The 25,655-nt window shown below is 38.3% G+C and overlaps 1 protein-coding gene across 1 annotated transcript in view; it reads left to right on the plus strand.

Moving 5' to 3' along the window:
* Positions 1-25,655, plus strand: part of LOC126267346 (E3 ubiquitin-protein ligase MYCBP2) — a 1,244,949-nt gene that overhangs the window by 212,074 nt on the left and 1,007,220 nt on the right. The window contains exons 31-35 of the mRNA XM_049972469.1: positions 146-386; positions 15,469-15,689; positions 21,156-21,436; positions 21,745-21,957; positions 22,039-22,183. Of these exons, the coding sequence (XP_049828426.1) occupies positions 146-386; positions 15,469-15,689; positions 21,156-21,436; positions 21,745-21,957; positions 22,039-22,183 (1,101 nt within the window). The remainder of the gene's footprint in view (positions 1-145; positions 387-15,468; positions 15,690-21,155; positions 21,437-21,744; positions 21,958-22,038; positions 22,184-25,655) is intronic.

Here is a 25,655-nt window from a genome sequence, read left to right on the forward strand (position 1 = left end):
ATTTCTTATGGTTTTGGAGAGGCCTTTTGCTAAAAATTGTAGCAAGTATCAATCACTTAATGTGTCAAGTTTGTAAATGCTTCCGTCCTTTCTGTTAGACTATCTATTTAATTGGTTGTCCAATTTTTACTTTATGTTTGTGCAGTAATCCATTGGACAGGGAGAGTCAACAGACCAGCAAAGCTTGGGCAGAACTTCAAGCTTGCAAATGCACACTGTCAATGTCAGCAGCCATAGTTCAGCGCTGTAATGACTTGATGGCTCTTGGCAGAGAGAGAGCTGAAGATGTGCTTGCTACTGAAGTTCTTGGTAACGCGTGCATTGTCACTACACTTCTGCCACTTATGCTGGCACATATCAGCCCTTTAGCTACTCTTGATCCAAGGGTAAGTTCATTTTTAGATTTTTTGTAAAGTGTGAAAGTAAATGTCACTAAGGAAATGAGTTTGCATTGTTTGGTGTCCTGATTTTCTGCAAGTAGTACAAAAGAGTGGAAAAATCTCTTAGCAGAATTGCATGTTATTATGATTTTGGTAACATGAATTAATTTATTATGATAATGGAGTATAGGGAATACTCACTGTAGATGAATAATGGTTGGCACATACACCACACCCATGGAGTTCTGTATTTGTCTGTGTGTGTTTGGGTGCCAGATAGGAAAAGTATAAGAACTCAAGAGCTAGTGCTAGTGATCTTTTAAATGTGTTATCAAGAGGGATGACACGTAAGTTAAGAAAGTGGACCCACATACGGGCAGACAGCAGTTCAAATCTCTGTTCAGCTACCACAGTTTGGGTATTCTGCAGTTTTTCTAGGCTGGTTAAAGCAAATGCTAGGATGTTTTCTTTAAGGATGACATGGTTGATTTACTTTTTCAGTAGGAACTTGTTCTCTGGCTGTAATGGTCTTTCCTTAGTTAACTGGCTTCTGGTTTATGAGGTTGTCATCAAACAATATCTGACCTTTGTCATCAAAGAGGGTACAGTACTGGTGTACAACTTTGAAAAAGATATTATAAATATGAACATGTTTTATCAAGCAGTGATGGAAGGATTAATTGACATCTAATGCTCTTGTCATCAACAGGAAATTAAACTTCAGTTTTCCTTCCTTTACAATTGTCTATGTGCTAACCATCATTAAATATGTAGATGAGTGGCTCTATGAATTTTTTTTTTCCTGAAATAACATTATTGATGATTTCTACAAACTGTTTCCTGCAGGCAGTTTTACAACACAGGAGAGACATAAAAGAAATAGGTAGAAAATTGTTTCAAAATGTGCAAAATGTTTCCTATGAGGATGTTTGGTAATTTAAAACCAGATATTGCTGATGATAAACCATATGCAAATCTGAAATTATTGAAGATGCTACTTTTACACATTTGATTATAAATAAATGTTTTAAATAAAATAGAAAGAAACTTCCACATGGGAAAAATATATTAAAAACAAAGATTCCAAAAGCGCCGGTAGATAGGCATAATAAATAAAACACACAAACACACACACAGGGTTTTTGCGTATTTTAATTTTATGTTACATGAAATTACATATTATTTGTTTCTCATCCTTCTTCATATTTCTCCACATCAAGAGACTGCTCTCTTAGAAAAAATATTGGAATCCAACCTGAAGACAGGAAGGAAATTGTCTCTAAAAACCATATTCTAATGCAATAAAATATGATTAATTGAACTTTAAATTGCATTATGGAAAACGTGTTCCTGCTTATTTTTTAAGATTCAGAATTTCAGTTCACAAAAGCAAATACAATACAATAGCAATACTGTGTATAGGATGATAGTAGCTGTTGTTGTGTGTAATAAAGGGCTTTATGTGCTTTTGAGATTGACAGTGAAGCAAACAAAAGATTAGCTGTCCAACGTGTCCCAACTACTAGTGAATTCTAATGATGTAGAACTGGAGAAGTTTGCCGTATAGTTATTCTTAAGAGTTAAAGATTTTTCATGTTGGTGATACATCCTGTTGCATCAACTTATCATCTAAATTATGATCTTATGTCATGATGGACAACATTTTCACTACTGATGGAAAGATTGTTCTTCGTTGATCGTACAAGAAGCAGATTGGGTGCTCTGTGAACTCCAACATTAGCAACACATATTTAGTGCTACACACACAAAGAATGAAATGGTGCAATCATTTAAGAAGCAAATATTATTGACACAAGTGCAAAAGACTCCAAACTCCACAGATGAATTTTTGAATGGTATGTTCTCTGTTGTGGTCATTTTGAATATTCCATGGTACAAACTTCAGGTGCCTGAATATCGCACAATTCTATGAAAGTACTGTGAGTTACAGATTCCTGATGAATTGACATAAGGTAAAACTATTTAGATTTTGTTACCAGGATACTCTGAAAAGAGCTTGGCATTATATACCAAAAAACCAAAGAAATTAGTAAGCCTGCCTAATGTCATGTAGGACCCCTGTGAGTGGCAGAAGTGCCGCTACATGACATTTCATGGACTATACTAATGTCTGAAGTAATGCTGGAGAGAACTGACACCATGAATCCTGCAGGGCTGTCCATAAAACCAGAAGAGTACGAGGGGGTGGAGAACTCTTCTGAACAGCAAGTTGCAAAAGATATCTCAGATACGCTCAATAACGTCCATGTCTGGGGAGTTTGGTGGCCAGCATAAATGTTTAAACTTGGAAGAGTGTTCCTGGAGCCACTCTGTAGCAATTCTGGATGTGTGAGGTGTCGCATTATCCTACTGGAATTGCACAAGTCTGCTGGTGTGCACAATGAACATGAATGGATGCAGGTGATCAGACAGGATGCTTACATACATGTCACCTGTCAGAGCTTTATGTAGTCATATCAGGGGTCCCACATCACTCCAGCTGCACGTGGCCCACACCATTACAGAGCCTCCACCAACTTGAACAGTGCCTGCTGACATGCAGGGTCCATGGATTTATGAGGTTGTCTGCATACCCATACACGTCCATCCACTTGATAAAATTTGATATGAGACTTGTCTGTCCAGGCAACATGTTTCCACTCATCAACAGTCCATTGTCAATACTGACAGGCCCAGGCAAGGTGTAAAGCTATGTTTCATGGAGTCGTTGAGGGTAAATGAGTGGGCTTTCAGCTTCAAAACCCCGTATTGATGACGTTTCACTGAATGAATGGTTCGCACGCTGACACTTGTTGATGGCCCAACATTGAAATCTGCAACAATTTGCATAAGGGTTGCACTTCTGTCATGTAGAACGATTCTCTTCAGTTGTCACCAGTCCTCTTCTTATAGGAACTTTTTCCGGCTGCAGCGATATCAGAGATTTGATGTTTTACTGGATTCCTGATATTCATAGTACACTTGTGAAATAGTCATACAGGAAAATCCCCACTTCATCATTACCTCGGAGATGCTGTGTTCCATCGCTCATGCGCCGACTATAACACCATATTCAAACTCACTTAAATCTTGACAACCTGCCATTGTAGCAGCAGTAAATGGTCTGACAACTGCGCCAGACATCCATTGTCTTATATAGGCGTTGGTGACTGCAGCACTGTCTGCTGCCTGTTTACATCTCTCTGTATTTGAATATGCATGCCTATACCAGTTTCTTTGGTGCTTCAGTGTATAAGTATCTACCACATATGGATAGCCACAGCTGAAACAACAAACATATGTGGACATTTCGTTGACAGCCTCATTGTTGGCAAACTCAGTGGAGGAGAATTCTCAAAGCCATTACTGGTTTCTTGTAAACTGTTGGATTGCACAAATCATTGAGTTATAGCTCTTATTATGACTGATAGTCTTAAAGTGCTATGGCCTGAGGGAATTCATGGAAAAAGACCTCGTTCTGCATTTGGATGCTGTGGCTTTTATGCAAAGGCAGCAACTGCCCTGTTTTTAATCCACTTTATCTTTGTGTCCCATGTACTGCAATATATCACCGAAGAAGTGCCCAGCAGCTATCCAAAAGTAAAGAAACTACTTTCATACACTAAGAAAGTGCTTCTCAAAGCCCTGCACAAAGTGTTGCTCTATAGAGAACTGTTGTTGAACCTTGTGCTGCCACTAGAGCCTCTCCTAATGCATTGGTATTCATGGATCGAAATTGTTGGGTTTCATAATGAACATTTTCAAGTCATGAAATTTATGATTAATTCGTTTCTGAGAGTAACTTCAATTTCTGTGAGAGATATACAATATGTTACCACTGAATCTAAAACTGAGAGTGCTCTGGTGTACATGCATAACAGCTTCTCAACTTTGGCAACAGCAGTAAAGAATTAGAATCTATCAGGTAGCCTTCACATAAACCATTAGAAATGGTTGAGAATATCAAATGCCTGCTGAATGACATTAGAGGTGATCTAGGCAGATGGTAGTGAAAAAGTTTGATTTTGTTTTGGCCAGAAGTTCAGGCTCCTCATCTTTTGCTGCTTGAACAAGATGCTCCAGCAGACTTCTTGCCAGAAACATTTCATCTCCTGAAATTAGCACCATCAATGTTCTGTGATGTGGACATATCATTTTCCTCCTACAAAAACATTCTGTCTCATCGGCAGTGTTCTATGACTGCAAAGACATTAGAGAAGTAGCTGGTTGTTCATTGTGCTTCCAAGTGAAAGGCGAGGTTGGATACCTTAGTGATTTCAGTGAAGTTGGTCCTTTTTGTAAACACAAGTGACAGAAAATAGTTTTCTTTTATTATGGCAGTACAGATTTTCAAAATAAAAAAGTAAGTGACGCAAACTGTACCTTCTAAACACACTTTTCATTTTTCTAGTGTGTTTATATACATATTAAAATACTATGGAGGTTCAGAACTACATTTCAGTTGAAACTGTTGTTTTGTGTTAAACACTTACTAAAATATTTTGTGATATTACTTATTTTCTTACATGTTATAACCATTTGTGTTACATATTTTGTGTGTTGATATTATATAAAAATCCAGGCTTCAGTGATGAACCTAGGTTACAAAATACTCCTATATTCTAATAAAATATTCTCGGGTTTCAAGCCACGTTTTGTACGTATCATTCTCCAACATCTGTCAGATTTTTGCATCATAGTTGCTTCGTTCCAGTAAGATGGCAGCAGTGCCCTTGTCAGCTGGCAGGATGGTGATGAGAGGATCCTTGTGGAGAGCACAGAGGTCTTTGCATTCAGCTCTAGTCATGTTTGATACCAAGGCTTGGCTTTTAAAATAATGCGGCTCATTTCTCTACAGAATTTTTCTGCAGTTTCACTGGGAAACTTACCAACTGCTTGTTCTACACCACTTAATATATCATCAAAAGGGATACTCCATGGTGAAGGAGCAAAGTTAAGACCCTTCTTAACTGCTGAGATGGTACCCACGTCAAAGTTTCTTGATGTCATGTTGATCTTGGTTCATTCTGCAGTTTTTTTGTTCTGCCGCATATTTTTGCTGTAGTGAAAGCCGACTGAGTTTCCCTTTTTACCTCTCCATGCATCTCTGCCTTGATGATGTTAGTTTTGCTGCCTGTGCTGCATCGAACAAATCCCAATCTAAAGCCGAAATTGTCATTGTCAGTAGGAGTCAAATGGCCAAAAGTTCATGGCCATTTGTGTCCAGCTATTTTCTGCTGAAGTTTATTCTCTCCCGTAACATGGTGAAACTAGAATGGTGGAATATTCTTCTGTTTACTTCAGTGTCACTTTCATGGTTAATGATGGTAATTCATGGAATTGTCGTCTCATCATAGCAGTGCTAGCTTAATAAATTGGCTTTCCAGGTATCTGATGCTGCACAACATCTCTTCCTCATAGAGGTACATTATATATGAATGCATGTTCTTGTGGCTATATTCATTAATAAAATGGATATCACCACGAGAGCATGAATTTATACATACTCATACACTCTATTTCTAAAAGAGTTCTTAAACTTTTACAGCAAACACCTTTAGCAGAGAAAATAATCCAAAATATGCAGGCCACCCTCCTTTTGCTGGAACAGTAGGCAATGTGTATCATTCTCTGTGATATTGGGTCACGTAAGAATAATAATAAACAAGGAAGATGACGTATAATTGCAGGGGGCTGCAGGGATCATATCATGACAGGGTGTGCCATTCCCTTGAACATTGTCATTTCACAGTTGAGGCACAGAGGCATTGTTTAAGGGATGATCAAAATGTTTCTATTTGAGGGCATTGTTACAGTATATATGCAACATAGTGTGACTCTGTTGCAGTTATGTAAGTGCTGACATGTAGACAAGGTATTAGTGTGACTTCATTCCTTTCCAATGTGCATGTAGTAAATGTTCACGTGAACTATAGTGATGTCATTACGAAATGCATACAAACTGGACCAGTGTGCTGTTATTCTTTTCTTGGCTGCTGAATGACAAATACTGATAGACATCCAACGGAGAATGAAGAATCTATATGAGGCAGCACGTCTGTCAAAAAACACTGTTGTGGAATGATGCACCAAGTTCTGTGCTGGTCATGATTCAATGCATGGTGCCTGTCAATCTGAGAGCCTAGCCTCTTCCAACTCAAGTGGAAGACACTCAAGCACCTGCCCTGTAGTCCTGATCCCTCCCCATGCAGTTGTCATGCCTTCAATCTGTTATGCTGACGAAGAACGAATCGTCACCAATGTGAATGACTGGTGGCCAGTGCTAAATAGAAACATACAAATCTCTTCTTGCCATATACAGCAGGTTTGTCAGTGAAGTTGATAAGGTGCTGGCTGCATGGTCTGGGTCTGCAACAACTAAAATAATTAGAAGTTGTTGGCAAAAAATAATATATTGTACTTAACTGGTGGTACAGGAGTCTTCATAGTCAGGAGGAATATATTTACAAACAGAGAGTTATAATGGGTGGTTCAAATGGCTCTGAGCACTATGAGACTTAACTTCTGAGGTCATCAATCCCCTATAACTTAGAACTACTTAAACCTAACTAACCTAAGGACATCACACACATCCGTGCCCGAAGCAGGATTTGAACCTGCGACCGTAGCGGTTACGTGGCTCCAGACTGTAGCGCCTAGAACCGCTCGGGCTCCCCGGCGGTCAGAGAGTTATAGAGGCATCACATAGGCCATACTTTAACTAAGTGCCTTGTTGGAGGTTGCTTCCCATCAGCTGAAGGCTATACTACTTTCCTACTTGACGTCCCAAGCAAGAGTGGTTGAGCACATGCTAGAGACTTGTTGCAAGATGCAGAGTGGCACCAGTGGCACTAGTCTCGACTCACAGGTGCAGCAATACAAGTACGGCCCACGGTCTGTAACTGCAACCCCTAACAAGTGTGGTATCGAATATTGATAGTGCACAATCCTTTAAAAAAGGCCTTAAAGGTTGATTATTCCTGTCAGATGAGAACAAGCAGCAGACAGTTATGGACTACTTTATGCGCAGGACACAGTGTTTTACCAAATGGATATCTTCAATCTAGTGCGTCGGTGGGATGATTGCCTCAATGCTCACAATGAATTTGCCTGGTTGGCATACAATACTGGACTGTATGGGCTTCAGATGGAAACTCTTTGATTGCCCCTTATAAATAGGAGAAGGAATCACTGGAAATAAGAAAATGTAAATTGCGGTGGTTTAAATCGAGCATCTGGTTGAAGCTTACCTCTTCCTAGATAGTATGAAGTAATTCAACTTGCTTAGGAGTCTGCTAACACATATCTGCATATAATAACAGGATGACTCAGTTTATTGCTGGTGCTTGAGGTATATTAATCTCTGTACATCACATTTTTACAAAACGTATTTTGTATTTTGAGATTCTGGTGAGAGGGCAAGGAATTTACAGGGAGATATACCCTGCATTTTAAGCTAATGTCAGGGCATCCGGCTGCCAACTGTCACTAATATTAACACAACCCATATAACGATGACGATCCCATAGGGAAACAAAAAAAGACAAGAAAGAGATGGAAGAAGAAGAAGAAGAAGGAGGAGGAAAATGAGAAAATAAAATGAGTGTTTAAGAGATCTGAAATTTTACGTGCTGTTTAGGCCCCTGCATAAGCTTATTGGTTGGAGAATTTAATGTGTTGCAGAATGGATGGCTTTTGCTTTTATAGTGCAGGTGTTCTCTCTCTCTCTCTCTCTCTCTCTCTCTCTCTCTCTCTCTCTCTTCCTTCCTCCAAATTGAAGGTTACAGACTAGGCCATATTCATTGGCAGAATTGAAACAGTCATAAGTGACAGTAAAATACAGCAGTACTGTAGGAATTTTACCATGTGATATGCCAGTGTTCATGGTGCAGACAGTAGGGGAGGAAATCTTTGGTGTCACCAAGTGGATTGGGAGACTAATGATTGACACTGGTACACAATTTCTGAGCTGCCTGGTGGCTTAACTGTAGTTTCAGGATCAGCTCTTTGTGGTATTGTATCTGAAAAACTTGGATATCAGAAACTGTACGAGATCGGATGAGAAAATGGAAGAAGAGTCAAAACAGTGGGTGAATTCTCATTCCCTCAATACACCAAAAACATTCTAGTGGATCTCCTCCTTCACAAATTGTATGGCTATTCTATTCTGGTTTTCACCTTCATTGAAAAACTGATTGTACTATGCATTTTTTTTTTTTAATTTTTTGGCAGCAACTGAGAAATGAAAGGCTCTTAAAGTTGTCAGTATTAACTGCTTTCCTTGAGTACCAATCATATAAAATATTCTTAAACATACACCATTTCAAACATTCCCATCATACACAGCTAATGAATTCAATCTCATGCTGTCTCTGCCTTACATTATGCATCCAGGGGCAAATATTATAATCTGTACTGAAACAGAGAAAAAAGTCCTTCAGATAAAGTATCACAGAGAAACTCATTTTTACACCATTTACATTGTGAAATTTATTTTGTAGACACTTTGACTTGTAAGCCAACTGTTCCAAGTAACTTACATTTTGAAATTATAGAAAACATTATTACTCCTTTTCCACCCGTTACTACTGACAAACGCAGTACATTTTTCCATCAGCTTTCTATATATGTGATTTCAGTCTATATCTGTCAGTCTAGAAATGGTCAACAACAGCCTTCTAGATTAATGCCTATGGGTCACAAACTGTTTTCTTGAGATTTCTGCCCAATTCATATTTTTTTTTTTTCATATATTTAAGCAAGAATGGTCTCTTGTTACTGAGAACTCTGACATTTATTTGCTTTACTCTTTCCATAAATCCTAGTAACAACAATTCCAGTCCCTCTCTCTTTTGGTGTCTTTCTGATTCCATGCATCACCCAAACTCTCCAAAGTACAGCATCTTACACTGCACTGTGTTTGCTTCATCAACGTTACCAACCCTCTTTCAGTCACTCAACAGTATGTGCAGCAACCATTGAAACCCCTTTAGAAATGTCTGCTGCCATATCCCCTGATGGATTCAAAATTTGAAAAGTGATTTATTTAATAACTATCTCCTTCAAATATCATTTCTTAGCTACCATTCATCCTTCCACATGTTTAGAAGAAATGGAGCAATAAAAAATACCCCCTGCAGCTGGGATGTCAGAAGTGGAACAGAGCTCTGACTATTCTGATAGACCACAAAGCCTGGAAGACTGTTGATTACATTAAGCTTTAAAATAATTCCAAGTGACTACTTTGATTGAGATCACAGACTTTTACTTGCAAATGAAGCATGAAAAGATCTTATGAATCCTTAGCCAGAGAATACCAAAAACAAAACTTGACAACCTCCCAATACAAGTTTTTCATTTACTTCTTTAATATTGTAGTGTAGGCCTCATCACAAAGAAGAACTTGCAGGTACATCAGACACGTCAAGATATAAGTAACAGAGAGAAGTTGCTGTCAGCCATGTGTCTCACAGCCACACATTAGCATAGATGTATTACAAAATGATTGCAACCATAAAATCTGGTGGGTGCCTGATTGTTGCCATCAGGTTACTGGTACTACTGTTAGGTGCAACTGGATTCATACCCTTCCCTTATGCACACTTATCATCCACAAAAACAGCGATACTTTATTGTTCAGCTTCCTACACCACTGACACTCCAGAACTCGCGTCAAAGTTCATGTGGGAGTCATGAGAGCAAAATCCTTATACAGATCTCAAGATTACTTGAAGTTGTAATTGTGTCAGGTTTGTTGCCACGTGCAAAGTGACCTCAATGAAAATCAAATTTGCAAGTGAAATTATTTTCTGTTTAATTTATTTTTAAACTGAATAAATTTATGAGTCCCCTGCGTGGAAGGAAATAATGGAAAGGTATGGATTAAAAATAAATAAAGACAAGAGTGAAATAATGGTATTTGGAAGAGAGAAAGGAATCAATGGAAATATTACCTTGAATGGAGAACCTCTCAAATTGGTAGAAAGTTTCACTTATTTAGGGAGTGAAATATCTAGGGATGGAAGAATAACTAACGAAATTAATAGGAGGTTACAGAAGGGGGGCAATTTCTACCAAACAATAAAACATCTGATTTGGAATCACAAAGTTTCAGAAAGAGCAAAACTCCTTATGTATAAGAATTATTACATCCCTATTGTCACGAATGGTGGAGAAACATGGACAATGACAGAAAGGGACTGGAGCAGACTGCAAGCAGGGGAAATGAAATTTCTCAGAACAGTTAAGGGAAAAACAAGAATGGACAGAGTAAGGAGTGTAGAGATTAGAAAGGACCTCAAACAAGAAAGTATGAGAGAAGAAATTGAAAGAAAGAGATTAAGATGGTATGGGCATGTTAAGAGGATGCATGGGCAGAGACTCCCCAAAATTATGGAAAAACTAAAGATGAATGGGAAAAGACCTAGAGGGCGCCCAAGAACACGGTGGAAAATCGGAGTGAGAATATCTGTTGAAAGGAGAGGTGTGACCTGGCAGCAAGTGGAGAAAGAAAAGTGGTGGGAGGAACGAGCCAAATGGAAAGGACTCGTCATCACCCAGACCCGGCAGTAGCTGGAGTGGGATTCGGATATAGATATAGAAATTTATGAATGGCCACTCACAATATAATTCATTCTGTACTGCCTAGTGAGTCCAGTACTCCCATACATTACCAAATTCCTTTCTGAAAGGGACTCAAACATTGTAAGATTAGACTTTAAACGATAACCAAATGTAATAGGGTTTATTCCCAAACTGGGTTGCTTCTTTTAAGCAATGTACCAAGAAGGATATGTGTGACAGAAATGAAATTTATATCACAAACTGAGTACATTACAACATATGCATGTTCAATATTGCTGAACTGTACATAATCTCTGACTTAGGACATTCAGTGTGGTGTAAAGACACCATGTAATGCAATAAGAATTCTTAAATATTCAGGCATGAAACTGAAGAAAACCTGAATATGTCAGTCTCATGCACTTTCTCCAGGATTTTATATGAGTCCATAAAACTATACCTGTGGTTACTGAAGAACTATGATTAAGTAATTGTGAACTAGCTGTATCCTAGAAAGCTCAATAGGTGACAAACTAGGAAAGTATACGGCACTGATTCCCATGATTCTTCAAAGAAGGATTCTAAATTTTTTATCTCATATGGCCATGCATTTTCTCGCTGAAATAGGGCATGTGGAGTTGCTTGAAGGAGGGACTGTGTTTTGGGCTCCACTATCTCCCTCAAATAGTGTTCAGATTGCCCTCAAAGCATAGAAGATGTGATTGCATATTGTGTCCATTGGTGCTTCAAACCAACACACTTGGCATTTGACCACTATGCTTCTGTATAATGAAGGGCACTAGATTATGACACAAATATGATCATGACTGTAGGAAATAGTGTAGCAGGACTCTTCCAAGAACATACCACTTTGATACTTGGCATGTCAACAGTGCTGTTGACATGCCCACAGCAATGAAAGCCCATCCAGTGGCATGCATGTCCAGTTCAGCTCACAGAAGGTGGTGACAAACCATCAACATAAACAAGTCCACATTCATTTCATTGCCCCCCTCCCCCACCAATTGAATGAACATTGTTGACAAAGCAGCATGTTCTGTCACAGCATATGTACAAATTGGTTGTTATTGTTGCAGTGGACATCAGTACATAGCTTTGATGCAACTCTCTGTGTGTCCCTATTCTGTGACAGTTCCTTCATTTCTGAATAACTACTGCAACCTACATCCATTTGTGGCTGCTGTCCTGTGGTCTCCCTCAGCAATTTTTACTTTTTTATTTCCCTCCATTAACATATTGATGATTCCTTGATGCTTCAAGGTGTCTCATATCAGCCAATTGCTGCTTGTAATCAAGCTGTACGCCCCCCCCCCCCCCCTTTTCCCCCCTCAATTCAGTACCTCCGTGTTAGCTGCTAGATATAACCATCAAATCTTCAGCATTCTTATGTAGCAACACATTTCAAAAGCTTTAGTTCCCTTTTTGGTTGCAGTGCTTGTCATCCATATTTAATTTTCATACAATGCTACACTCCAGACATAAACCTTCAGAAAGACTTCCTAAAACTTATATCTGTGTTCAGTATTAACAGATTCATGTTTTTCAGAAACGTTTTTCTTGCTATAGTCAGTCTGCATTTTACATCCTCTCCACTTCAGCCATCATCAGTTTTTTGTTGCCCAAATAGCAAAACTCATATACTATGTTTACTGTCTCATTTCATAATCTAATTGCCTCAACATTGTTGGATTAAATTTTTCTATATTCAGTTACCTTGGTTTTACTTTTGTTGATGATGTTCATCTTACAACCTTTATTCAAGACACTATCCATTCTGTTCAGCTACTCTTCTTCCATGTCTTTTTCTGTACATTGCCATCAGCAAACCCCAAAGTCTTTATTTCTTTCTGAAATTTAATTCACTCTCCAAATTTCCTTGTTTCACTCCCTTCTCAACTGTCTCATAGACTTTGCACAACAGCTGGAATAGTCTCCTAAGGATCTCAATAATTCTGAGGGTATGTCATCTACTCGAGGGGTGTTGTTTTGACTTATGCCTTTCAGTGCTGTGTCAAATTATTCTCACGTTATCATATTTCCCATCCTTCATCTACTTCCACTTCTCTTTCTGTAATATTGCCTTCAAGTTCATTTTCCTTGTATAGTCTTTCTATGTATTCCTTCTGTCTTTCAGCTTTCCCTTCTTAGCTTAGGACTTGCTTGCCATCTGGACTCTTGATATTCACACACCTGCTTCTCTTCTCTTCAAAGGCCTCTATTACTTTCCTGTAGGTGGCATCAATCTTTTTCCTAGTTATGCACATTTTTAAGTTTTGCATGTGCCCTCTAGCCACCCCCTCTTAGCCATTTTGCATTTTCTGTCAGTCTCAGCTTTCAGACATCTGTATTCCCTTCTGATTTATTGATTTGCTGCATTTTTTTTAATTTTCTCCCTTTGTCAGTTAAATTCAATATATCCTGTGTTAGCCAAGAATTTCTACTAGGCCTTACATTTTTTCCTTATTTAATTTTTCTCTACCTTTGCTATTTTACCTTAAAGCTACCTTTTTATCTTATTCGTGTTCCCGTCCCTTGTTTCAGTCAATTGTTGCCTAATACTCCCTTTGAAACTCTAAACAATCTATAGTTCTGTCAATTTATCTAGGTCCCATCACTTTAATTTATTACATCTTTTTAGCAATTTCTTCAGTTTACTCTGCAAACTCATAACCAATAAATTGTGATCAGAGTCCACATCTGCCTCTAAAAATACCTTACAGCTTGAAATCTAGTTCAACATCCCATTTATATAATTAACTTCCACCTATACAACCTTCTTACATCATTCTTAAACCAAATGTTAGCACTGATTAAATTATGCTCTGTGCAAAATTCACATCAGTGCCATATCAGCATGCTCTGTACAAGTTTAAATGTCATAGTAATTACTTTTCTCTTTGCACTTTTTTTGATGATTCGTGACTGATTAAGCTAGTTGTTTGTGGTCATTTAAGAGGACTCTGCTGGGCTTATGTATATCGTATCTTCTGAAGTCTGAATTATTTATTGCCAGTACACTGTTCTGTGTGTTCCTGGCTGTAGATTCATGTGTGCCCCTCTTTCTGGCTGCTGCAATTTTCACATATATTGGTGATTAATGGTAGTTCACTGAATCATCAATAGAACCATTTTCGTATTCATGCAACATTTAATCATCTCAAATAGCTGGTAACTATAATCTGCCAACAACAATGAATATTCTGTCAGTTCTCTGTAATTAATTTCCTTGCCTAGACACAGTAGATGGGTCATCTGGCACATATGACTCTGCCTCATTGTGGAGGCATGTGATAGTTGCTCTGATACTATAACACAAACAAAACTAACTGATGAATATATCATAATTGCATGACATTGTCTGTGTTGTAGAAGATGGTCTTTAAATATAAATATTCATACTTGCAATGTGGCAATAAAAAGGTTTCCTAAAGAAGATTACAACTGTTGATGTGTATTCGTCTACAATCAGTTATCAGAATCAATACGATTCCACGATTGTGGAGGAGAGAGCGTTCATGTGGAAGTTGCACGAACTGGCTACCAGGAACATGTTCACAGTGGCCACATATTGAAATGGATAACTGTGTTACATGGCGTATAGTAAAGGTTCATCACAGAAACTCAAGCCTCAGTCTTTAAGAATGTATCCCCTATAGGAAAAAAAAATAACCATGTTCTAGCCCTTGACAGTACTTTGACAAGGAAGATTCTTATTCATCATGTACCGTAGCAGAGATGTTGAGGCAGTCTGGCCCTAGCAGCCAGAGACAGTGGTCATGTGTGTGTTAGCTGTGTTTGTGTGTGTATATGTTGTCCATTCCAGAAGAAGGTCTTCTGGCCGAAAACTTAAATATTTAGAAGCCTTTTTGCTGTGCCAATCTGCGACTCAACATCTCTGCTACATGGTGAGTAACAACCTATCCTTTTCATAATACTGTCATTGTTCCATCGTGGATTTTCCCTTTTTCTAGGCCTCAATAGAACATAAAGGCAGTACCTTGACCATTACGCTACACGGGCTACAAGCAAACTTGTGCCATTTCGTTACTGCTGCTGGGTGCTTGTAGACAGCAGAAACATACACTTTTTGCAGAAAGTATGTTGTGTCTTCTTGGGATAGTCTTATAAAAATAACAGTTGTGTGTAATATTCCAATTGCATCCTCATCCATGTGTGCCTAGCGGAAATTGAAAAACTGTTTTATGTTGATGTTCTTCATAACTTTAGCTGTATTATTTATGCTATGTAATATTGTGGTGTTAAGTGTACTAGTTTTCTGAACTCCTGCTTGGCTCATTCTTTTGAACAACTTGTAATTGACTAACTAATATTTTCGTAAGCTTAAGATTTTGATTCTATGCTATATTGTTTCCTGTCTTCCAGATGCATTTATAATTGATTGTCATTGTTTTTAAATTTTGTGTCTAGGATCTAAGTAAACACATCATTATATTGTGTAGTGTTAGCAGTACCTCACTGTTGTTTGCTGTTGTACTTTTTTCAGAGTGCTGTTCAGGTGTTGAGTCTTATCCAAGAACTGTTGCCTCATGTCTCAGCACTTAATCTAATGAGTTCTGGTATGCACCATTCAACTGGTTCTATAGAAAGCACAGGCCCTGATTCACAAGGTTATTGTCCTTCTTCATCTATTAATACAACGTCACACCATTACGCTTGGGTTGAAAGTGAGCATCCCTACAAACCAGCTACTGTATCCAATTACAGGTAAGAGTGGTGCATCTTAAGTTCATGTTTCTAACTTTAATTATTCCAGTACCTTATTTGTTTCAAACACTAGAACTGGCATCATTATATGTGACTCATGAAAATAGAGTGTGAGTGAGGGTAGGGGCTGGGAAGGAGGAATGAGTGAGGTGGATCCCTATCCTTCAAGGATTATCTTCATTTTCTTTAGTTAGCTCCAAATAGCCTGGTGTGGTGAACAGATTTTCAGAGTGTAATAAAACAAATTAATGGAACCCACTTAGTCGTCATTTCATCATCTCAATGCTCAACATGAACATCAATAATCTGTTTACCAACCATTCTTTTTTTTCATTAGTGATAGGGTCATTGTATAATTTTATATATTTATGGTACTTTAGCACTGATTCATAAATATACATAACTAAATACAGAATAATAAATGTGCGACTTCTGCACCAAACATTTATTGTCACTAATTATGTTTATTTTCTGTAAAATACATCCACTGTTTATAAAATTTGAATTTCAGATAAATCTTAATTTGTTTGTTTTCACTCTTTGTTTTCAATGTATTCTCTCTTCCAGTAAACAACATATTCATGCATGTAAAGACAATGTTTTCTACGTGGGTGATAAATACTGGAAGGCAGTTGTATAGGCGCATTTCTGTGTATGTTACGCTTCTGTCATAACAACTAGTTTTGTTGAGTATTGCTGTTGGTTTCCTATATTTTCTTGTTTCATTTATTTATTTGTTACTTTCAAAATGTTTAGCTGTTTGAATTTTGGTCTGCAACTCATTTGGCTTCTTACATTGAGCTAGAACGATGAAACTAACAAAATTAGTGATTTCTGAGTTCTTTTATTTGGAGTTTTCTGAATAAAACAAATCAAGATTTAGCATTCTAAGTGAATTCTAAGGGTGCTTTAGCTGCATAGCTGGAATGCCATGCTGGGGGAGGGTAAGAGGAGAGGTGAGATGAAGAGAAGGGGAAAAGACTATTATGTGTGTTAGTGGAATACAATGTGTGGTTGCTGCTGGTGTGGGAGCAGGTAAGGGGGTGGAGGACAGGAACTAGTGAAGTTTGAGGCTAGGGGTTACAATAATGAAGGATATGACTTTCCACTATTCCTGTTCCTTTACCACGCAGCCCCCTGCTCTTCACTGTTGATGACACTTCCATTTACACTAACATCCACAATGCCCAGTGGCCTTACTGCTATAGAACAGTACCTTTCAGTATGTGACTCGATCAAAACCTACAATTTCCTTCTTGGTAACCATGACCAGCTATATGCTCAACCACAATTACTTCTTCATTGAAGGCATCACCTACAAACAAATCTGTGATACAGCAATGGGCACTTGCATGGCACCATCGTGTGCCAACTCATTCACAGGCATCTAGAGGAATCTTTCCTAATCACCCAGAATCCCAAACCCCTTACCTGATGGCAATCCGTGTGATCTGGACTGAATGTGAGGACACCCTATTCACATTCCTCCAGAACTTCACCACCTTACTTGATGTTAACATCCATCTCGAGGATAACTATATTATTATATCAGTCCACATCAAACTTACCAACCTGCAATACAAGGGGTGTTTGAAAAGTCCGTGCAAAGTCCGAAAGATGGCACCACCACCATGTATCAACACCATGTTTACTTAGTAGCATCTTTTGAAAGAACGCACATCAAATTTCAGCCATATTGGTCTATTCCTTTGTGTTTGGCATTCATGTGAATCAAGGAAGTTAAGTGATTGTCAAAAATTGATGAAAAAGAATTTCGTGTGGTGATTAAACATTACTTTATGAAAGACAAAATGCCTCAGGGGACTAAAGAGAAGCTTGATAAACATTACAGTGACCCTGCACCTTCAATTAGAACAGTTTATAAGTGGTTTCAAAATTTTCAGAGTGGTCATATGGGCACAAGTGATGCTGAATGTTCTGGACAACCTGTGGATGTTATGGCTCCAGAAATCATTGATAAAATCTATGATATGGTGATGGATGACAGAAAAGTTAAGGTGCGTGAGATTGCTAGTGCTGTGGGCATCTTGAATGAATGGGTCATTGAGCAATTGCGGAACCCATCTTGCGGATAGCTTCCTCATGTCCAAATGTTTATGCAAAATATTATGTACCCATTCTGCAGACCAGTGGAATGTGTGCATGGGTGCCAGTCATGGGGTCTCCTGGATTTGTTTTGCCCTGAGTCACATACCACAGACCACCATGGCTCACCATGTTTTCCAAAAAAAGGAATTTTTTGTCTGGAAGCTGAAAATTTAACAGTCTTTGCATTGTGTGTGTCTGCAGCTTAACATCTCCTCTACATGGTCATAGCAATCTATCCTTTTCATATAACCAAATTAAAATTATATCACTTCTTTCAGCAACTTTTCCTTTGTTTAAAATATTTTTATCAGGGGAAAATAGCATAGGTCTACATCTACATCTACATCCATACTCCACAATTCACCTGACAGTGTGGGGTGGAGGGTACTTTGAGTACCTCTATCAGTTCTCCCTTCTATTCCAGTCTCGTATTATTCGTGGAAAGAAAGGTTGTCGGTATGCCTCTGTGTGGGCTCTAATCTCTCTGATTTTATCCTCATGGTTTCTTCGCGAGATATAAGTAGGAGAGAGGCATATACTGCTTGACTCCTCGGTGAAGGTATGTTCTCGAAACTTCAACAAAAGCCCATACTGAGCTACTGAGCATCTCTCCTGCAAAGTCTTCCACTGGAGTTTATCTATCATCTCCGTAACTCTTTCGCGATTACTAAATGATCCTGTAACGAAGTGCGCTGCTCTCCGTTGGATCTTCTCTATCAACTCTATCTGGTATGGATCCCACACTGGTGAGCAATATTCAAGCAGTGGGCGAACAAGCGTACTGTAACCTACTTCCTTTGTTTTCAGATTGAATTTCCTTAAGATTCTTCCAGTTAATCTCAGTCTGGCATCTGGTTTACCGACGATCAACTTTATATGATCATTCCATTTTAAATCACTCCTAATGCCTACTCCCAGATAATTTATGGAATAAACTGCTTCCAATTGCTGACCTGCTATACTGTAGCTAAATAATAAAGGATCTTTCTTTCTGTGTATTCGCAGCACATCACACTTGTCTACATTGAGATTCAATAGCCATTCCCTGCACCATGCGTCAATTTGTTGCAGATCCTCCTGCATTTCAGTACAATTTTCCATTGTTACAGCCTCTCGATATACCACAGCATCATCCGCAAAAAGCCTCAGTGAACTTCCAATGTTATCCACAAGGTCATTTATGTGTATTGTGAATAGCAATGGTCCTACGACACTCCCCTGCGGCACACCTGAAATCACTCTTGCTTCGGAAGACTTTCTCCATTTATATTCTCAGGAAGGTCATTAATGTACAGTAAGAAGAGCAGTGGCCCTAGTGACCCGTGTACACACCACATTGGGTTTACTCCAAGTCTTTAATCTGGTATTTTCTTCTTTCTGATACCTGTATGTTAAGTAAGATTTTTACCAGCTTATGTGCAGTGCCTCTACCGTATAGAATTTTAGATTTTGCATAAGTCTCTTACGATTAATTAGAATCAAAAGCTTTTGATGGGTCACCAAACACCCCAGTTTTCAATTCTTCCCAGTGTTTCACCTCGTAGTGAACAAGTTCTTGTGCTGCCGAGGTACTGGTTTTATGTTACTACAACCTGTATTGACTTCTGGATAGTATGTGAGCTGTAAAAAATCTTTATTAATCATTTATATAATACACATTCGAATATTTTTGACATCAGAGGTACAATAGCAACAGGACTGTAATTATCAGGCTCCCAGGGGTTCCCCTTTTCATATAGTGACAGTATTCTTGCAATTTTCATAATTCCCTGGTTTGTTAATGATGTTGACCAGTGCAGGTGACAGTTTAGTTATTTTATTTGAAGTGCCGTCTGAACATCTCCCTGATTTAGTGCTGTTTATGACTCTTTTTATATTTGTCTGGGAACTTGGAAATAGGTGAAAAGAATTATTTAATGGACATGTGTTCTCTGTTAAACCATTTATACCATTAGTTGGTGGAGTTATATGGTACTTGTTAGACTTCTTCGTACATTTTCGAAGTAATTATTAAAGGTATTTTCTGCTGTTTGTGTGTTACTGTATGGAACCAAAATAATAGGGCTGACATATGGACAAATATAATGAAAAACTCAGTTAAATTGCCAACTTTCAGAATCATCCTTCTGTATCAACTCCCACAGAGTCTTTCCAGCTGACACTGAATGAAGACCACCACTGTGAGAGAAACAGTGTAGAGGAGAATGTGTTAGTCTCAATACAGACCTCTTCCTCCTGGACATCCGTAGTGCAGTGAACTGTACTGTGAAATAAACCCAATTGGCTGAGTAAATGTGGATAAGTATGCCATGCAGAAACTGTGATACTGATGTGTGTAAAGTCATCAAGATACCACCAATTGGTTGTTGGTTTGGCGGAAGGTTACAGGAGCTTTACAAGAAAGTAATCACATGGCTAAGAATATACTTAAATATGAAATTTGAAGTTTAGGTTGGCAGTTATGACCAATTGCAATGACAAAATTTCTTGTTCTAGGTAAATTTTCATTAACTGTAATAGGGAATGCATCATTTATTTAGCAGCATCAGGCTACAGTATGGTCATTAACTTATGTACAGTTGGCTGTTTGCTTCTATTTAAGATCTGATTCAAAATATTGAAGAAGCTGGAAGAAACAACTGTAATTAGCTTTTTAATGTGTGTCTGAAATATGCCAGACAGTTTATTTCGATGTGTAAATCACCAATAGTTTTATTGCTGCTCTCTTGTCTCTCTGATAGAATAAATAAACAATAACCATAGCAGTTAATTATTTGGAGAACAACATCTGGTTTATAATTACAGAATGAAACATTCATTTTACAGCACCTTGCATTTTTAAAAATGAGAAGGAGGCAGTAGTGTATAGTACCTTTATGGTGTTCTCCACAACTTTTTGGATTTTTCATTTAATGTAGTATTACCTGTAAAACATGAAAAATACAGTCTGGCCCATGGTTTCAATATATGAAAGATGACACGAGAGTCTTCGACGATTATTATTTATTTATCATCAGGTTGCATGGGAAGTGAAACAAGAAGGTGTGTGACAGCAAGAGCAAGGAAGAGGCACAGGCTGATAGTAGTAAATGACGTACTGTACTGGAAACTATGTTGTGCTACTTCTGTTGCAATAATAAATAGATAGTATGTATTTTATTCTTTTGTAACTAACTGTCTGAATCATTTGATTAGTTGTTATGCAGATGCAATCCCCAAGTTGTAATTTGTTGTTATTCATTTTACACGTCATTGTATTGTGTTTTAATAGTGTTATGATTCATTAGATAAAACTGCCGTTTTTTTCTGTTTAAGTCACTTACATATTGTCATTGCACTACCTTTTTCTTTGTGCAGAGTGTCATTTCCAGAATGCGTGAAGTGGCTCTGCATTGAATTTGACCCACAGTGTGGTACAGCACAAGTGGAGGATTCGCTACAGTTGTTCATTCCTAGCATTGGCGGTGGTAGTGGTAGTGGTGGAGCTCACTTACCTGGCAGGGGCTGTATAACTTCACCTCTCTCCCCTTCCGGAGATGAACCTGACAATGATACAACGCCAGTTCCATACTGGCCAATTCTCCACAGATTCAGCAGAGGCAGTGCAAATTGGCCACAGACAGCTATTGTGCTTCCAGGTAAATATGTCATGTATTAGTCATTTAACTATGTTCTTGATCTGTTTAGGTCCCTGAAAGAAATTTGCAATAAAGAAGATTTTGTAAGTGATATATACAACTACCAATGTTTTTTCCAACCTTTACAATATTTCTTGTATGCTAATAGTATAAGTGCGAACATTTTTCTTGCCTAAGTTGTCCTTTAACAACCTATGCTAACTTCATGCATTTCACTAAATTAAGAGTGTAAAAGCACAGTGAGACTAATTGTCATAAAAACTGTATCTCAAATTATTAATTTAATATCAAAATCATCATCTTTACAGGAAATGAAGTTATATTTTCTTTGGAAACAGCATCTGATTATGTCAAAGATGAAAAAGCCTGTTACTATGGGTTTCGTTGTCTAGTAATTGGTTATGAGTGGCATGTTATCCCAGGAGATGGCCTGAAGCACCTTGAAACAGAACTTGCATTTCTAGGTGGGATGTGTGCAGCTTCACTTATGAAAAAAGATTTGCTTCTGCCTCCTACTTCTGGTGAGTTGTCTTTGTTTTGTTGTAAATTGCTTCCTGGTGTATTTTATCTGTAATACATGTTGGCGTGTCATTTCACTGCAGTTGAAGAAATGAATGAAGATTTGGAGTCAGTGGAAGAATTTGCTCAGCAAGTCTACAACAGCAATTCTGCTCTACTTGGCAAAGGCTTTGCCCTTGCTAGCCCACCTACAATTGCCCAAGCACTTGAAGGAATTCTTCCATTCAGGTAAGTTGTGATAATTAGTATTTCTTAAAAACAAAAATTTGCAAAGGCCACCAGTGCCAATGAAGTGTAATTTATTGAATTTCAAAATGGAGAAGTGTTTCCTACAGCAGCCATCTCTGCATAAGAGAAAACTGACAAATAGCTGTGGAAAAGTGAAAATCAGATCTGAATGAACTGAAATATTAGGTAAGTGTAATTACAAAACATAGTTATCTCTTGCGGGTAGATGGAAGTTGGCCCGCGGTCCAGTTGTCTTTTCAACCCAGGAGTAGTAAAGGTTGGCTTTGGTATACTACTTATGATATTAATGTCCCTGCATAGCAACTTCTCATAATACTTATGTGAAGAAATTTAGACTGGAGAAACTATCCTAGTCTAAAGCCATACACTGCTATGCTGCTCTGGCTCCATATCAAATAGGGTCTCTCAAAAGTTTTAAATTGGTGCAGTTAACATAACAAAATCTTAGAAAGACCACTTGAATGTATCATTGAAAACCAGATGCAACTGCTTACATTGAATGAGATCAACGTATGACACAATGCTGTCTATGAAATTATTAGTGATAGCTGCTGTGTGCTTAGGATGGTATACTCAGTGAAATCATCATTCATTAAGGTGGAAAAATATGTTGATAATAACAGGGTAGGCCCAAATTTGCACAATTACAGCACACTTATGAAAATACTGTCTCTGCAGTTGTGATAACACCTAGCTAGTTAGAATGTATTTGATGTTTATATTTATCATATGGCTAGCAAGACATCATGCTAGGAAACGTTTTTCGTGAACTATACCTATATAGATATTTAACACATTGAAAAGAAAGTCATGATTATAATTTGATTAAATTTACGATATTTACAAAGCACAGAAGGTCATAGGCTTATGTCCAACTGCTGAACATACATGGATGTCTTATTTGCTAACAGGAACTCCTCCAAACTGCCAGGAAAAGATCCATTTGGGCACGGACATATAGTGTGCTGAACAAAAAGTCATTCTGCACTACAGTCGCAGCTGATTGATGATGTTAATCCCCCTTTGTACATTGAGTCAGCATACCTTACACTATTTGTCCTTGTCTGTTGACTGCAGACCAGATCTTGTGATGCTGTTCAAACCCTGGTGGCCTGGTTGAGATGCAGGGCATCTTTAGCTGTTCTGGGATAGCATCATTCAGCCATATTTCTGCCCATCAATCCATTTTGCACCTTGTTGCGGTGGACGACAGTAGCAAATTCTGTTTTTACTTAGTACAGGAATGTTCTCATGTGTAGAGAGGTAAGGGTCACCAGCCGTTTTTGTAGACTCCCGCTTGACAGCAAATTCACAGCACAAAAATGAAGGAGCTATGTGGGTGAGAATAGGTAGCCAGAAGGTTGGAGCAATTCTGATTATTCCTGTGATGACACACACAGTCTGGTTGAGCTGCGTAACGACGAGTCTGGTTTATGGGCTGTTTATCCAGACTGTGGCACAGTATATTGCCACAGGGTACACCAGTCCAAGAGCAGGTGTTCTTGGTGTTGGAGCTGATGATTTCCTCGTTGTGGCACAAAATTCCTGCAAGATATTTCCTGACTTCACCCTAGCAGCAATTTTCAGCAAGTGCCCTTTGAAGCTGAGTATCCTGTCAAGAGTGACCCATAGATAATGTTGACTTGTGGCACTTGGCTGTAACTTCTAGTTATGGAAACAATTGCCAACAATTTGTAGGTCTTCAGGTAAGACAGATTCAGTAATGCCCAGGTCATTGCTTTGTGGTTCGCAGCAAGAGCCCAATTGTCAGCATATCCACATTTCCTTGATGATGTCTTATGCATATCTACTATATATATATGGGGGAAACAGAAGAGGGGGATAGCAGTGATCCTTGTGGATGGCAATTATTAAGCTTCATTAGAGGGCTCATCTTATTACCCATTAGAACTTAGAAGCTTCTGTTGTATAACACAGCATTGATGAGGTTCCCTGTTTTATAAATATAACACAGTGTCTCCACACAGTATCATAAGCTGCCATTAGGACTATAAATATGAAGTCTTTTATTTGTCTTAGAATCCTGTTTCAATAAAAATTTTCAATGAGAGCTTCTGGTTGGTGCAGATGTGGTATGGGCAAAATCCTGCCCATTCAGCAGATAGGTTTTGGAAAAAATTTGCGGTCAATTTTGTTGTACAATATTCTTTCCAAAAGTTTGTATATTGTACTAAACAAAGCAATGGGTCAGTAACTTTTGCAGTTTGTTATTTGGTTTTAAGATGGCTATGATTTTGAGGTATGTTGTAGTTTGGAGGATATCAGTAAAGAACAATGCCAACCAGTTTTTTACGTGCTTTCCAATGTGGGTCAGGAATTCTGAATGGATGTTGTCAAAACCAGGTGTCTTCCCCACTTTCATTTCTTTGAGGGTTGTTGTTATTTCCTCACTGCCGAATGTTCTGGAGCTGTCTGACTCAGGATTACAGGCTAATTTTAGAGCCTTGAATTCCTTTTTAACCTTAATTATATGTGATCCAATTTTAGGGGTTCTATAGCCTTCATGCCGTCTGGCGGGTTGGCACCTCCAAGTTTTCTCAGCAGTCACCAGTCTTTTCTGCTTGAGGTGCAGATGTCTAAGGTATCAACTGTTTAACTCCACTGCATACCATGAGCTGTGTCAATACTGTGCAGAAGTTCAGCATCTAGTTCACAGCCAATGCATTCACCAAACTGTTAGTACATCTTTCTGAATGTATGTAGCAAATTAAATCCAGGTATTTTTATCTCTTAAAGCTGCTTTTCAGTTTCTTCGTGAGTTTTCTGGTTCGCTAATCAATTTTGTTCTCATCTAATATCTTCATAGAATTTGGCATTACTAATTCCTCCAGTGCTCAGTTGACTAATGCTTTCACTGCTCAGTGGCCATATTTTAGCACTGGGACCAAATTTTCTGTACAGACGGTCTGTGTGTGTGTGTGTGTGTGTGTGTGTGTGAGAGAGAGAGAGAGAGAGAGAGAGAGAGAGAGAGAGAGAGAGAGAGAGAGATGGAGAGATGTATGGCAGGAGATCACTGGGATGTTTCTATTAATTCAGACTGCCTGCAGGCATTGATTTTGACTTATGCCTTGATGTGGGAATGGAAATTTTGTCATTTTTGAGGACACATTTGGTTGCACACAGTCATAAGCATTTGTGGCTCCCAAAAACTGTAAAATAACACTTTAAAAATGGAACAAATAAAAGTAACAGCCAGGCATATAGTTGATAGGCATGAGGAGTTCTTTCAGTCAACAATAATTTTATGAGATAAAATATAATTGCATAACAAAATATGGTGGACTCAAATTCACTATTCAAGTAGGTGGGGTCAAATTTGTCCTAAAAACTTAAAGGCAGTATTTAATATAGTAACAAATTCCTTCATGGAGCACAACCACAACCACTCATCCTATGGTAGATATGTTGAGCAGCGGGTATTTTCTTCAAA

Source organism: Schistocerca gregaria, chromosome 4, assembly GCF_023897955.1.
Source record: "Schistocerca gregaria isolate iqSchGreg1 chromosome 4, iqSchGreg1.2, whole genome shotgun sequence".
In the NCBI taxonomy this organism is placed as follows: domain Eukaryota; kingdom Metazoa; phylum Arthropoda; class Insecta; order Orthoptera; family Acrididae; genus Schistocerca; species Schistocerca gregaria.